Below are 15,796 nucleotides of genomic sequence, written 5' to 3'. Positions count from 1 at the left end.
GTAGAAAAGAGTAAGTCTAACATCAAGTTAGATTATTATGAGAAAAAACAAGAAACAATATTTGCTTACTTGATATGTTAGGAGTGTTGACCGTAATAAAAGTAATAGTTATGAAAATAATCATGACCAGGAAATCAAGGGTTGGAGTAAGAGAATAAGACTTCAGAAGGTAGCACAAAAGTAGACATTATTGAAATGGTGTCATTTGAGAAAAAACTGGAACTGCTGAAGTTTATGGCATGAATGAGTGGGGCACAGACGTCCATTCAAGATAGGGCATAACAACTACTGTTTATGTAAATTATTACCTTTCAAAGACAGATGAAGACACTTTTAATGTGCCTTTAAAATGTGCCTCCTTAATTCATGTTATATTATAAATAGGTACTGTATTATAATTATTAAAGCAATTGAAACAACTGGTGTATATATATATATGTATATATATACATATATATATACATATATATATATATATATATATATATATATACTTTCCCATTACTTATGCCATCTTTTTTATTTGTAGCTAAAATTTCATCATGGGACATGGGAATCACACATCCAATAGTGACTTTATACTTGTGGGACTTTTCTCTTCTTCTCAAGCAAGTCTAGCTTTCTTCTCAGGTCTATTTGTCATCTATGTTATGACCTTGACAGAAAATGCACTCATGATCCTCCTTATCCGAGGAGACTCATGACTCCATACATCAATGTACTTCCTGCTCAGCCACCTCATGGACATCTTGCACACTTCCAACATTGTCCCCAAGATGATCACCGACTTTCTGTCTGGCAGCAGAACGATTTCCTTTGTGGGGTGTGGCTTCCAGCTGTTTTTGTCTCTTGGTCTACTGGGTAGTGAGTGCCTTCTCTTGGCTGCCATGTCCTATGATCGCTATGCAGCCATCTGCCACCCACTGCGCTACCCAGTGCTCATGAAGGATGCTGTCAGCAGGCTCATGGCTGCAGGGGCCTGGCTGGTTGGGACCCTCAACTCCATAGTTCACACAGTAAATATCATGCATTTATCCTTCTGTCATTCTAGGGCCATTGATCACTTTTTTTGTGAAATCCCTGCTTTTCTGACACTCTCCTGCATAGACACATCACACTCTGAAGGAATAATATATTTAAGTGGAATTATGTTTCTATTGACCCCTTTCTTCATCATCTCCTTATCTTACATACAAATTTTGCACACTGTGTTCCAAATGAAATCCTCACAGGCACAGAAAAAATCCCTTTCCACCTGTTCCTGTCACATGGTTGTGGTTATAATGTACTATGGATCATGTATCTTCACCTATATGAAGCCAATGTCCTACCACACTACAGGCCAGGATAATTTTCTGGTCATATTCTACATCATTGGCACACTTATGCTTAGCCCCATCATCTATAGCTTTAGGAATACGGATATTCTGGCATCTATTAAAAATATACTCCAAAGCAACTTACTGAACAAAAAAATGAGTAGAAAATTCATATATTTTGTACTGTCTTTTTCACATGTAGTAACTTAAGGCTGATTATTGGGCTTGTATTATTTTACATATTTTATGTCAGTACAGTGGCTTAAATTGAAGACCTCAAGCTATCACTAGGCCCAAGGCTGCTCTCTGACATTTAAACCGCAACATCATTGGTAGTTTTTTTTTTTTTTTTGGCATGTATGTGTGTGTCTGTGCTTTTTCTTTTCCCCTCCTGATACTACTCATTTTTTTGTTCAGTAAGTTGCTTGAAAAACTAGGGTCTAGTAACTGTGATGTTTTATGCTAAAGACTAACCCTCTACCACTTGAGCTGTAGCTACCCTTCTGTCTTTTTGGTGGTTAAACGTGTCTGATACACTTCCTTGTCACAATGGCTGTGATTATGGTCCTCAGAAAACAGCCTCCTAACTAGGTGGAATTACAGGTATGATTACTTGCACCAGCTCACTGCTACTTTGTTTTGCTTAATTTGTGTTTGTTTTGAGCACTTGAGTACTTGGACTGGCTTCACACTATGATTCTCTCATCTCAGTCTCAGCTTGTGGAGTTATTTGCTATCACACAGGTTTTTATGATGTTTTTTGATAAACCCATTAATATTTATACAGATAGTGCTTACATCGCTCATTCTGTTCCCTTGCTAGAAATTTCACCCTCTATTAAAGCTTCCTCCAATGCGGCATTTTTATTTACTCAGCTTCAACAGCTAATTCAGGCCAGGAGACATCCGTTTTTTCTGGGACACATTAGGGCACATTCTGATCTCCCTGGCCCTCTTACACAGGGTAACGTTCAAGCTGATGCGGCCACTCGTTCCATTTTTCCGGTTTTTGTTGGGTCTGTACAAAAGGCTACAGAATTACATAATCTCCACCATATAAGTTCCCAGAGTCTTCCATTGCTTTGCACGGGAGATAGTAAAGGCATGCCCTGCCTGTGTTGTCTCCCTTCCTGTACAACACCTGGGTGTTAACCCCCGTGGACTGCTACCTAATCAAATCTGGCAAATGGATGTTACCCATTTTCCTGAATTTGGAAAAACAAGATATATACATGTCTCCATAGACACATTTAGGGGGTTCGTTTTTGCTTCACCACACTCAGGAGAAACTGCCAAAGATGTTCTCTCTCACCTTGTTTTAGCCTTTTCTGTAATGGAAAACCAGCCCACATAAAGACAGACAACGGCCCTGCCTATACCAGTGCCAAGTTTAAACAGTTTTGTGTTTTTTTTTCAGATTTGTCATACTACTGGGATTTCCTATAACCCCCAAGGTCAGGGCATCATAGAACGAGCCCACCACACCCTAAAAACCTGGCTTGCTCGCCTCAAAGCCTCTGTCTTTTCATTTTCCACTCCTAGGGATCGCCTTAGTCACACATTGTTCGCCCTTAATTTTCTAACTCTGGACAATGAAGGCCACTCGGCAGCTGACAGGCATTGGCACCCATCTTCCAGTTCTGCCCGCCCGTCTGTCATGTGGCGAGACCCCCTTACAGGCAAATGGAAGGGCCCAGATCCTGTTCTTATCTGGGGGCGAGGTTCAGCCTGTATTTTAGATCAAGAACAAGCAGCCCCAAGGTGGCTGCCAGAACGCTTGATAAAACAGGTGAATGGCTTACCACAACCCAGGGGAAACCTTCCCCCTGAGGATGATTCCTTTTCTCTTATAGATGCAGCTAGAACTCCAGACGTGGACCCTCCTGTTTGAAGTGTTTCTTTTAAAGGGGTTTGTATACGGTGGCCTTGGCCCTCCAGCTACAAAAATTCTCATGACCACCCTTTTGGTGTCCCCTGCAAATGCAAAGGGGGCTCCCGGTAGCTGGAGCCAAACGGTTGACTGTGGAAACAAAGTGGCTTACCTTCGCGCAACAGTACAGACCAGCATCGGAGGATTGCTTTAAATAGGCTTGTAACTTTTATTAAACAACAGATTGATCTCTTGGCTTCTAAGTCCATACAGGTTCATTACCATAGTCTTGATATGGCAGACCAAGGCATTGAGATCTAGGATTTACCCCAGGCTTTTAATTAGTGTTTTGCCATGAGCTTGTTCCAGTGGGAACCCCCCTTCTTTTTCTTATTTAGAAAACCCTTCTCCTTATTCATAACTCCTGACCATTCAACGGGCAAGACCTATTGCCATAAGGGATAGGTTCGCCCCTCCTCCTATAGGCCCCTCCGCTTGGGGGAGGATGCACCTATGGGAGGAAGAAAAAATGCTCTAATCAAGGGTGCAGGTAAGACTGCAGGGGGATGGATCCGCGAGATCCCAAAACCCAAGACCCCTGAGTGGCAAGCTCTGGTGCATGACGGTTGGCATGCATACCCACAAGCCTTCTCCTCAAAAAACATGCTACGGCCTGTAAAATTCCCCTCCCTGAGTGAGGATGCTCGTTCAGGAGTGGAGAAAAACCCTGGGCCCTTAGAAGAACAGAGCCTCTGTCACCCCCTTAAAAAGAGCAGCCAATAATTGATGGTCAATTTTCTAAATAAGAAAGGGGGAGATGTTGGGAACCAAAAGTTGAGTCTCTCTACATGATAGGCTTGACTATCTCACTGGAACATCTTGAGGCTGAGTTTACAGAATCTGACCCCCATCCTGCCCTAAGCAAACATCCTGCAACTGCTAATGACTACCCTTTCCCCCTGCCCTAAGCAAACATCCTGCACTGCTATGGCCAATGAAAAAACTTCCTTAACGGCCAATGAAAAAGCTTCCTTATTCCAAGCATATAAATACCCCTGTGTGAAAAATAAAAATTTGCAGCTTGATCAGAATCCCTGTCTTGCTGTCATTCTTCGTGTCTCTTATCCCTTCATTCCTTCTCGCTTAGGTTCACTGCCCTCGTTGACGTCCTGCGGGTCGGGACACTGATTAGCTATTATTATTGATCAGATTCCCTGGTACCCTGTAATATATCTCTTGAAAGACATTTTGTGAGGCTGGGAAGGTGACTCAGTGGTAGAGTGCTTGCCTTGCATGCCTGAGGCCCTGTGTTTGATTCCTCGGCACCACATAAGCAAAAAGAAAAAAGCCAGAAGTGGTGCTATGGCTCAAGTGGTAGAGTGCTAGCCTTGAGCTGAAGAGCTGAGGGACAGCGCCAAGGCCCAGAGTTCAGGCCCCACGGCCAACCCCCCCCAAAAAAAAGACATTTTGTATTTTTCTTAAGAAAAAAAGTAAGAATTTTTGGATTATTTTGTCTATCTAGGTAAATAAAATCCTTGGGATTTTGTTGAATGAAATATATATATATATATATATATATATATATACATATATAATTTTTTGACTGTATGGCCACTGTCACAATATTGATTGTACCTATCCATGAACATGGAACCTTTCCATTTCCTGGTATCCTCTTTGATTGTTTACTTCAGATTTTTATAGTTTCACTATAAACATTTTTTACATCTTTGGTTAGGTTTAGTCATCAAAAGGCCTAATATAGCCAAAGCAATGTGAGTGGTATCACAATACCAGATTTCAAGCTCTAATAAAGACCTATCATAAAAAAAAAAACAACAGCTTAGTTTTTCACAAAAATAGACCTAAAGATCAATGGAATAGATTAGAAGACCCAGAAATAAAATCACACACATACAGTTATGTGATAATTGGTAAGGAAACCAAAGACATAGAGTGGAAGAAAAATAGCCTCTTCAGTAGTTGGTGTTGGGAAACCTGGGTATCTATACACACACACACACACACACACACACACACACACACACATATACACACACACACATACACACACACAAAAAAAAAACCTAAGTGAATCACTAGTGGTCATGATACACTAATATCACATCTAAGTGGATCAAAGATCTCAATGTCAGACCCAAAACATTGTAACTACTGCAAGAGAGCAGGAGAAACATTAGACCTTATCGGTATAGGTAGAAACTTATTCAAAAGGCCCAGGAACAAAACAGATAGGAAAGAGACTTGAAAGTGGGACCACATCAAAATGAAAAGTTCCAGCACAGCTAAGGACATAGTTGCTAAACTAGAAAGACAGCCAACAGAGTAGGAGAAAATCTTTACCAGCCACATATAAGACAAAGGTCTGATATCCAGTATATACAAGGAGCCCAAGAAACTAACCCCTCTCAAATCTAATAAACCAATCACTGAATGGGCAAGGGAGCTGAGGAGAGAACTCTCAGAAGAGGTAAGAATGACAGAGAAACATTTGAGGAACTACTCATCATCCATAAAGGAAATGGAAGATAATTTAACTGTCATTGGTATGAAAAAAATCATAGGTAGAAAGATTTAAAGAAGGTTAAAGAATATCTCTTTGGGAGTATAACGGGGTGTCAAAGAAATGGGGGGACTAAGGTTGAATAAATACAGCAGTGGTCCTCACTTGATATATTGTTGAAAATGACCTATACAACTTACAGGTGAGTATGGGAAGGAAAATCTAGGAGAAAGCAAGGGAAAGTGTAACATTGTCCAAAAAGAAATGTACTTTTTACTTGACTTATGTAACTATAACCCCTCTCTACATCACTTTGAAAATAATAATTCAAAAAAGAAAAAAGTCTAAATATTTAGGCAAAATGTACACATGTGGACAAGAGTTCTTAAAATGGTACAATAAATAATATAATAAAGGTAAGATTTATGAATGAATAGAATTTTAGTGCTTTCTTAACAAAACTGACATGTGATGAAGTCATGATTATCTGAGTGTCATAATCAACTTGATAAAATCAGATTAATTCCATTTTAAATATCAATTATACATAATAAAATTGTGTTAACATTACCAAATGATTGTTGTAATTTTTTTCCATAGAAGATAAAACTGTTTATGGTAGCCTGAGACTGCTCTGAGACACCAGGTCCACAGGAAATGACCTGCTGGCTCCAGCTCTCTGTCTGTGACTCCCTGGGGTTTGCTCCCCTTGAAACTATTACAGGCACATTGCAGAGCACCCTGTGCTGAAGAACAAGATAAAGGAATAAACAAGGCCTTGTGTCTCCAGCCATCTGCAGTTCTCCTGGGTTGCAGCTGTCCAGGAGGTAGCCTATTTCCCACACTTCCACAGTCCTCTGACTACCAGGTGCTGAAAATGATCATGTTTTAGGTGTTTTGCCTGGCACACATTGGATTTGTTTAATTGAGGAACATATGGAAAACATGTGCTTCAGAGCCACCATGAACACATGGATATACTAGGTGAGATATAAATTAAGAGAGTCAGTTTACAGGAAGAATATATACAAGCTGTTGCATGAGTATTGAGATGGTTAACATTCTCTGTCAAGGATGGTTTCCTGATTGCTGGTTTGTCCTGGGCCTGTTTGCTATGGTGGACATGCTGACTGTTTCGTAGGATTAATGTTCCAAGTTCAGTTTCAGTCATGATGGAGATAACGTCCTTATGAACAACACTTACCACTATTGTAGAGTCAGAAGTAGCATTGCAACTCACAGTCATGATGTCGTGATATCATGGATTATATCACAGTGCTTTGAAAAATTGAAAGGACAAAGATAGTTCATTAAAACATTTAAAGGTATTAAGAAGTAAAATATAGATTATATGGCTGATTTCATAAGAATTAATCTTACTACCTCGCCATCTTCTGTATGTTTGTTTGTTGCTAAGGAAGGCAAACATTTCTCAAGTAATATACATCCTTTCTCCTTCACAGAGCTTCAGGGAACAAATTTACCAATCACTAGGTAGGCAATATCATTCTGATACTCTTAACTCTGTTGCATTTATTTAATTATCATATCCTATAACATCCTGGTTAGATTTCTCTCTTCTTTTATCCAATAGCTTAAATGCTTAGTAAAAGTTCAGAAATAAGAATCATAGAAATATGATCATAGCAATTAATTAATGTGGTAATAAATATAATAGTGAATACTGCACTGAGTATGCACTATCTAATCAGGCTCTGGCTCCTATGTCTTTGTTTATGTTGGTGGTGTTTTTGATCCTGTCTCATTTAATCTTCAAAATTTTACCATGTGTCATGGATGATAAATATTTATTTCAAAATTGGAAGAGCGCTAGGGAAGAGTTGACATTGTCCAAAAAGAAATGTACTCTTTACTTGACATATGTAACTATAATCCTTCTCTGATTATCTTTTAAAATAACTAAAAATAAAAAAATATTGCAGATATTATTTCACAAGTGATCACTGTTCCATATAGAAGAGATCGAAACTTAAATATTCTCAAAATACATTTTTTCTCTTATATCTTTGCGGAGTATTAGGAAGAATACTGCTTATGTTTCTCTTTTATTATCATACAATTATATAATAATTTGAGTCAATAGCACACTAATTCCTAAGGAAAGTAGAGTTTTATGCGTCTCTTATACATATTTTCTGTATGTTGTCTGCTTAAGGTAGTGATTGTACTTCATTTTATTTAGTATTTGATTCAGTCTCCAATATAATTGAGACCTTAGTCAGTGTATTATTATGAGTAACAAATCAGGTTTTGTTTAATCTGCTGGTCACTAACTCAAACTGGCATATGTCTGCTTTTGAAAAAATATCAATTAGATTAGTGATAAAGTTTTTGTAAAAACCAAAATAATTTTATATTCTCATATATTATAAAATGTAAGTACACATAGATTCTACTTAAAGTTTAACCAATGATATGTTGTGAGAATAACTTTTTTTCAGGGAGAATTCACAGAATTTTCCTTATATTTTTGATTTGTTACTTTTATTTTTTTAATGTGTTTTATTGTGAAAATACCATGCAGAGGGGTTACAATTACATGAGCAAGATAATGAGTACATTTCTTATCAAGCATTGTGCTTCCTCCTTTGTTTTCCCTACCATCCCTGCCCTCCCAGCTACAGGACTGCACTCCGCCCGCACCCCTCCACTCCTCCCAAAAAAGTCACCTTATAAATACATTCGAAACAATAGCAAGAAAGAAAAAAAACACTTTTACACGTTTAACCACCATTATTCCTTTATCACTTCGGTAAATAGTAACAGAGAAATTAAAGCCAAAACTATATGTATAGACACCAATGTTAACAAAAATAGTCCTGTTATAGCAAAGTTAAGAGAATCACTTTTTATAAATTATTTTAATTTGAAAAACAGCACAGAAATGCGACTAATTTAATTATAATTACTTAAAATTAATGTAGTTTGGCTTATAATAATATTGGAAACAAAATAAAATAAATAAAAAAAAATCTGTGCTTAAGTCCACTGGTGAAAAAGTATAGATAACAATTTAGCAACTTGGAAGAAAAAATCTTTGGACACATCTATGTTAACAGGTATAATGTTATTTCAGAACAGGGATGATTTCAATAATAAGCAGCTAAGAACACTTCTATTCAAAATTGAAATTAATACACAAATACTGACATGTTTGTCCAAAAGATCAGAAAGAATGATATCGTCCCATTTGTTAGGACATAATAAAGACTTGGAAAAAATTATATTAAGTGAAGTAAGCCAGGACCAAAGAAACATAGGTCTTATGATTTCCCATATTTGCAATAACTAGTATATGTCTGGGAAAAGAAGAAAAGTTCAAAAGCTATGTACATATTATCATATAAGTTGATGTTAAGGGAAATGAACCCCAGGAAAGGGACACATGTGTTTTTTTTTTCTTTCTTGCTATCCTGTGTAACCTATTTATAAATGTACCATGTGATTTTTTGTTTCTTTGTATGTTCCTCCCCCACAGTATAACCCCTGTTTTCACTGTATTTGATGACGATGCCCTGCATCTTGTATATACATTTCTCTAGCTTGGGGAGGGGAAGGGAAAAAACAAAATGCTTAAATAGGGATAAAGGTTGACCCATTGTAACAATGAGATGTACAAGATACTCTGTTGATAAAAGAACTTTGCAATTTAAGCAGTGAGGAGGGAGGGAGGAGAGGGGAGAGTGTAGCTGTGGAGGGGGAGGGAAGGGATGGCAGGGGAAAAACAAAGGAAGAGGTAACAATGCTTGATAGGAAGTGTACCCATTACCTTGTTCATGTAACTGTAACCCCTCTGCACAGTGTTTTTACAATGAAAAACGAATTTAAAGCAAAAAAGATCCTTTGATTATTTTCTATGCTGAGGTCAGCTAGTATCATTTGTTAAACACTATTAGAAGCCAAAGTGTTCATTTGTGAAGAGATATTTTTAAACTATTTTATCATGTAAGGAATAAATAAACATGCATTTTTTGGAAATCTCAAAATAAGAAGAAGTAAAATATTTTCTTCATCACTGTGGTTTCAGAATAAACAATATATTCATTATTTACATATAAGGTTGAAAATATTTCCAGTAAAACAAAGACTAAGCAAGATATTTGCTAATTACATATTGATATTTGTAGGAAAGTCTTGGAAATAATATGATATTCTTTTAATATTTTTTTGGCAGTCCTGGGGCTTGAACTCTGGGCCTGGGCACTGTCCCTCAGCTCTTCAGCTCAAAGCGAGCGCTCTACCACTTGAGCTACAACGCCACTTTGGTTTTCTGGTGGTTTATTGGAGATAGGAGTCTCAGAGTCTCTGCTGCCCGGGCTGGCTTTGAACCGCGATCCTCAGATCTCAGCCTCCTGAGTAGCTAGGATTACAGGCGTGAGCCACCAGCACCCGGCTTCTTTTAATTTTTGCTTATGGGAAATGAATTTAAAAGAATATCCAGTTATATTGCAAATTTTTGAATATAAGGTACATAGCAATCATTTCTGGCAGCTTCTATGTACCCAAAATATTTTAGAAGAATATAGAATATAGTGATGAATAAATCTAACATTAAGTTAGATCACTATAGGAACAAAAAAGAAACAACAATGTTCTTAGTTTAAACACTAGAAGTGTTAGCTATGCCAAATGAAATATTTATGAGAATAAGAATGATTAGGCAATCAAGGATTAGAGCTAGATATTAGACTTCAACAGGCAGCACAGGAGTAAGCATTCTTGAGATGCAGTCATTTTTATGGAGAAAACTGTAATTGCTGAAGGGTACAGGCTGATTGAGAAGTAGGAGACACACAGGCTTTCAAGATAATAAATGACAACGGTTGGTTTGTGTAAATTAATATCCACCTTTAAAGCATGTTCCATTCAAAAACTGATGGAGACACTTTTAATGTGAATTTATAATATGCATCTTTAACTCATTTATAACGTAGTTTGGTACAGTATTATAATTATGTAAACTATTGTGCTTGTGATATAAATACTTTCTCATTAGTGTTGCCATTATATATGTTCTTCTTTTTTAATTATAGGTAAAATTTCATCATGAGCCATGGAAATCACACATCCAATAGTGACTTCATACTTGTGGGACTTTTCTCTTCTTCTCAAGCAAGTCTAGCTTTCTTCTCATGTCTATTTATCACCTATGTTATGACCTTACCAGAAAATGCACTCATGATCCTCCTTATCCGAGGAGATTCAGGACTCCATACACCAATGTACTTCCTGCTCAGCCACCTCTCCTTCATGGATATCTTGCACACTTCCAACACACTGATCACTGACTTTCTGTCTGGCAGCAGAACGATTTCGTTTGTGGGGTGTGGCTTCCAGCTGTTTTGGTCTCTTGGTCTACTGGGTGGTGAGTGCCTCCTCCTGGCTGCCATGTTCTATGATCACTATGCAGCCATCTGTCACCCACTGCGCTACCCAGTGCTCATGAAGGATGCTGTCAGCAGGCTCATGGCTGCAGGGGCCTGGCTGGTTGGGACCCTCAACTCCATAGTTCACACAGTAAATATCATGCATTTATCCTTCTGTCATTCTAGGGCCATTGATCACTTTTTTTGTGAAATCCCTGCTTTGACACTCTCCTGCTTAGACACATCAAACTATGAAAGAATAACATATATAAATGGAATTATATTTCTATTGACCCCTTTCTTCATCATCGCCTTATCTTATATAAAAATTTTGCACACTGTGTTCCAAATGAAATCCTCACAGGCACAGAAAACATCCCTTTCCACCTGTTCTTTCCACATGGTTGTGGTTACAATGTACTATGGACCATGTATCTTCACCTATAGGAAACCAAGGTCCCACCACACTGCAGGCAAGGATAAATTCTTGGCCATATTTTACACCTTTGTCACAGCCATGCTTAACCCCATCATCTATAGCTTTAGGAATAAAGATGTTCTGGCATCTGTTCAAAATATGCTCCAAAGAAACTTCCTGTACAAACAATGAATAAAAACATGCATACATATTTTATTCTGCCCTTTGAATATGTTATATGATAGGTCTAATGATTGTTTTCTATTATGATACTAATAATTATTATTCCTATTGGATGTGGGACTTCAACTGAGGGCATAAGCACTATTCCTGTGTTCCTTTTGCTCAAAGTTAGTGATCTACCACATTGATCCACAAGACTACTTCTGCTTTCCTGGAAGTTATGTGAAGAGGAGTTACAGTCACATAAGTAAGGTAATAAGTACATTTCTTGTCAAACTTGTTACCCCCTCCCTCATTTTTCTCCCACTTACCTCACCTTCCAATTGGTACAGACCATTTCCTACCCAGTGTCTTGTGACATAGTGTCTGTTGTATTGGTTCCTCCTTTGTCCTTTGTTTCACCATTTTGTTGTTCCCATTCCCTTCCCTGATTCAGACAAATGTGTAAACAATATCTAGGATACCAAAATCAAACACAGTGACAAAAGGGGTAAACCATAGAGGGAAAAACACAAAAGAAGAAAGAAATCATGTACTCCATTAAAAATAACAACAAAGAAAAACTTCTTGAGTCCATGTCTTGGAGTTCATTTTGCTTAGTGTCGTCTTGTATGGTCATGTGTACCTAGCTACTGAGCTGTTCTGCTCATCTGCTAAGATTATACTAGATGCATACTAATTATTACAAATAAGGGAAACTGTGGCAGTTGCAGTTTTATTTTTTTTGTTTGTTTTGTTTTTCTGGTTGATAGTGGTTTGAACTCTGGGCTTGGGCGCTGTCTCTCAGTTCTTCATCTCCAGGTGAAGCACTATACCACTTGAGATATAGTGCCACTTCCTGTTTCCTAGTGGTTTTTGTTGGAGATAAGAGTCTCACAGACTTTCCTGCCAGGATTGGCTTTGAAAAGGATCCTCACATCTCAGCCTCCTAAGTAGATAGGATTATAGGTATGAGCCACTGGTGACTCATTATTTGCATTAGTTATGAAAGTTTGTCTATTTGAACTTGGTTCAAGAATAATCTTTATTATCCAAATGACCAAAAATTAATAGTAATAAAATCAAAATGGATTTTTCCATGAATAAATTTTAATTAGTACACAATAACATTTGTACATCTAGTCCATGTTCAGTTCAACCACTTAAAAGATGCTATAAAATATATTCTTTTAGTTGAAAATGTATAAAATATACTGGCATAACAAATGTAGTTATTAAGAACACAAATTAAAATTTTTATACAACCTCTTGTGTCCATGTCTTAATGTACTACGTGATTTCTTCTTTCTTTTGTATCTTCTTCCCAATATGGTATGACTCCTGTTTTCACTGTATATGATTTTGGTTCCCTGCTACTGCATATACATTTCTGAATTAGGGAAGGAAAGGGGAACAACAGAATGGTGAGACAAAGGACAAGGGGGGAACCAATGCAACAATGATACTCACAAGACAGTATGTTGGAAATGATCTGTACAACTTGGAGGTGGGGAGGGAAAATGGGAGAAAAATGAGGGAGGGAGTAACAAGTTTGACAAGAAATGTACTTATTGCCTTACTTATGTAAATGTAACTCCTTTGTATGTAACCTTGACAAGTAAAAATTTAAAAATATTTAACCCATCTAACCCACAAAACGTTAGCAATATCCTGATTCAGGTGGCTCACATGTGTAATACTCACTACATAGGCCCCTGATTTCTGATGACTATGGTTCAACTCATTATGGACAGCAAAGTTTATGACTCTTAAACACGATAAAGCTTAAACTGTGGTTCTGGACATTGTCCCTTTTTAAATTTTTATATATTTATTTTATTAAAGCTCGTACTCTTCCAGAGAAGCCACAGTTCACTTCTGGCTTTTTGGTGGAAAATTGGAATAAGAGCCTCACAGACTTTTCTAACCCTGCTGGCTTTGAATCACAATCCTCAGATTTCAGCCTTCTGAGTAGCTAGGACTGTAGCTGTAAGCCACAGTCACAGCTCAAAACTACTAGTTTATTTTATTATTGCTGTGTGCATACATGCATGTGTGTGTGTGTGTGTGTGTGTGTGTGTGTGTGTGTGTTTGTGTTATGTGTTATGTGCAAGTCCTGGGGCTTGAATTCAGGGTCTGGGCAATGTCCCAAAGTTTTTGTGCTCAAGTCTAGTGCTCTACCGCTTGTGATTACATTTACAGTTTTGAAGACATTAATTGACAAGTATCTTAAGCACTTATTGTCCAGACAGACTTCAAAAATGTTACTTTAATCTCATCCTCCTGATTAGTTAGGATTACAGGCATGAACCACTGATGCCTGGCTTTTCTTAGCTTTTGAAAAATACATGTATCATAAAAGTTGCACTACAACTTGAGCCATGACTCACTCTGGCATTTTGCTCATTGGTTGGCCATACAGACTTGAGGACAATCCTGCCTGAGTTCACTTTTGACAAGATCCTCTAAATCTCAGACTCCAGATTAGCTAGGAATACTGGCATGAGAAACAAATCCCCACCACACTTAGCACTTTTAAATGAGCAAAGCATCAATAGTGTACAATATTACACAATATTAGAGCACTATCACAAAAAAATTTCTCCACATCATAGCATTTACTTAACTGTTCAAACACATTAAATATCCCTAAAATAGAACCAGAAGCTTTTGGATTTTTTTTTGTCTGGATTTTGACATATGTGCATTGCCTATTTTGGAAAACACATTGACAGGAACTAAATTATATATGAAATGAAAATATGTTTCATTTATACATCTACACATAACCTGCAGGTTATTGTATACAATGATTTGAAATGTTTGTTGAGGAAATGAAATTTATGTGCAATGAAACCCAAGAACATCACTATGCCAGCCACCTTGGGGACAATCTGTGCTTGTTGATACCATTATTTTTCCTGTGAATTTGCACACTGTTAGAAAGTATTTATTTATGTTTTACATTTACTCACATTCATGTACTTACAAATTGAAGTATTTCATATCATCAATGCTGTGAGAGTCATGTTCTCACGGTAAGGAACTTGTACAAAATCCTCAACACAAATCTGTGTAAGTCGCTAAAATCCCAGAAGTGAAAAACAATGGTAACCTGTACCTCCTCCACCTCTCAGCTGCATCCAGGCATTATATTGTACTAACTTTGCTACTAAAACCCAAGGAACAGTTGACAGACCTGAAATAGGTCTAATTGGTTTGAGGAGTCATTTCATTAAATGTTTTTCATCAATTTTTTTCCTTAAAGTCATTTATATTACCAACAATTGATTTTCTGTTAAAATCTGCTTATTACTTTCATAAACAATTATTTTTTTCTGTTCTGAAAAATTCATTTCATTCTAAAATGTTCATATGTGGACACATCATGTCAGAACAAGAAATTTATGTATATCTACAGAACTTTGTCCACTAATTAGCTGAGAAGCATAAGCCACCTTGCCAAAAAACCTTTTTCATTTTTCATATATTTTTTGAATTGATAAAAAATAAGCCACTCCAATTTTAGATTCTTTAATTAAAACCATTTGACAGATAGTGTATACACTTTAAGTATTTTCATAAATAAATACACACAACAGAAAATGACAACTACAATAATTTTATTGGCAATTTCAAATATTAATTCTACTCAAATAATTAAAAACAATTATTGGAAAGAGAGGTTCATATAATTGTCCTTTTTAGTTCTACAGGGAAAACAATATATATATATATGTACATATGTATATTTACAAAACTCATTGTGCAATCTGAATCCAAAATGTTTATAAAATTTAGAAAAAATGTGTAATATTTATTGTGTTGAGAAATATTATTATTGTTCAAGTTTTCTTCCTGATGGATATTAAGTCTAGCTTACTTTCATAAGCTTCTTATTGTCTTTAGCTGAAAAAAACAAAATTATTATATTTCAGTTTCTTTATATTGAGTCAAATATCACCTTTACTACAATCTCTGCCTTATTTTCTTTCTTTTTTTTATTGTGAAAATACTATACAGAGGGGTTACAATTACATGGGCAAGATAATAAGTACATTACTTTTTTTTCTTTCTCTTTCTTTCTTTCTTTCTTTTTTCCTTCCTTCCTTTCTT

At 36.8% G+C, this 15,796-nt stretch overlaps 2 protein-coding genes across 2 annotated transcripts; both read left to right on the top strand.

The window, feature by feature from the left end:
- The first annotated feature begins 542 nt into the window (after window positions 1-542).
- On the top strand, window positions 543-1,529 carry LOC105985029 (olfactory receptor 2AJ1-like). The gene is given in 1 exon segment (XM_013015443.1): window positions 543-1,529. A coding segment is annotated over 1 exon segment (987 nt).
- A 9,251-nt stretch (window positions 1,530-10,780) lies between these two features.
- Window positions 10,781-11,710, top strand: LOC105985224 (olfactory receptor 2AJ1-like). The gene has a single exon (XM_013015650.1). The coding sequence runs from the start codon at window positions 10,781-10,783 to the stop codon at window positions 11,708-11,710; it is 930 nt and encodes a 309-aa protein (XP_012871104.1).
- The last annotated feature ends 4,086 nt before the right edge of the window (window positions 11,711-15,796 follow it).

The sequence above is a fragment of the Dipodomys ordii genome, unplaced genomic scaffold, assembly GCF_000151885.1.
Source record: "Dipodomys ordii isolate 6190 unplaced genomic scaffold, Dord_2.0 Scaffold27, whole genome shotgun sequence".
NCBI lineage: Eukaryota > Metazoa > Chordata > Mammalia > Rodentia > Heteromyidae > Dipodomys > Dipodomys ordii.
The sequence above is the reverse complement of the archived record's forward strand: the minus strand, read 5'-3'. Positions and strand labels throughout refer to the sequence as shown.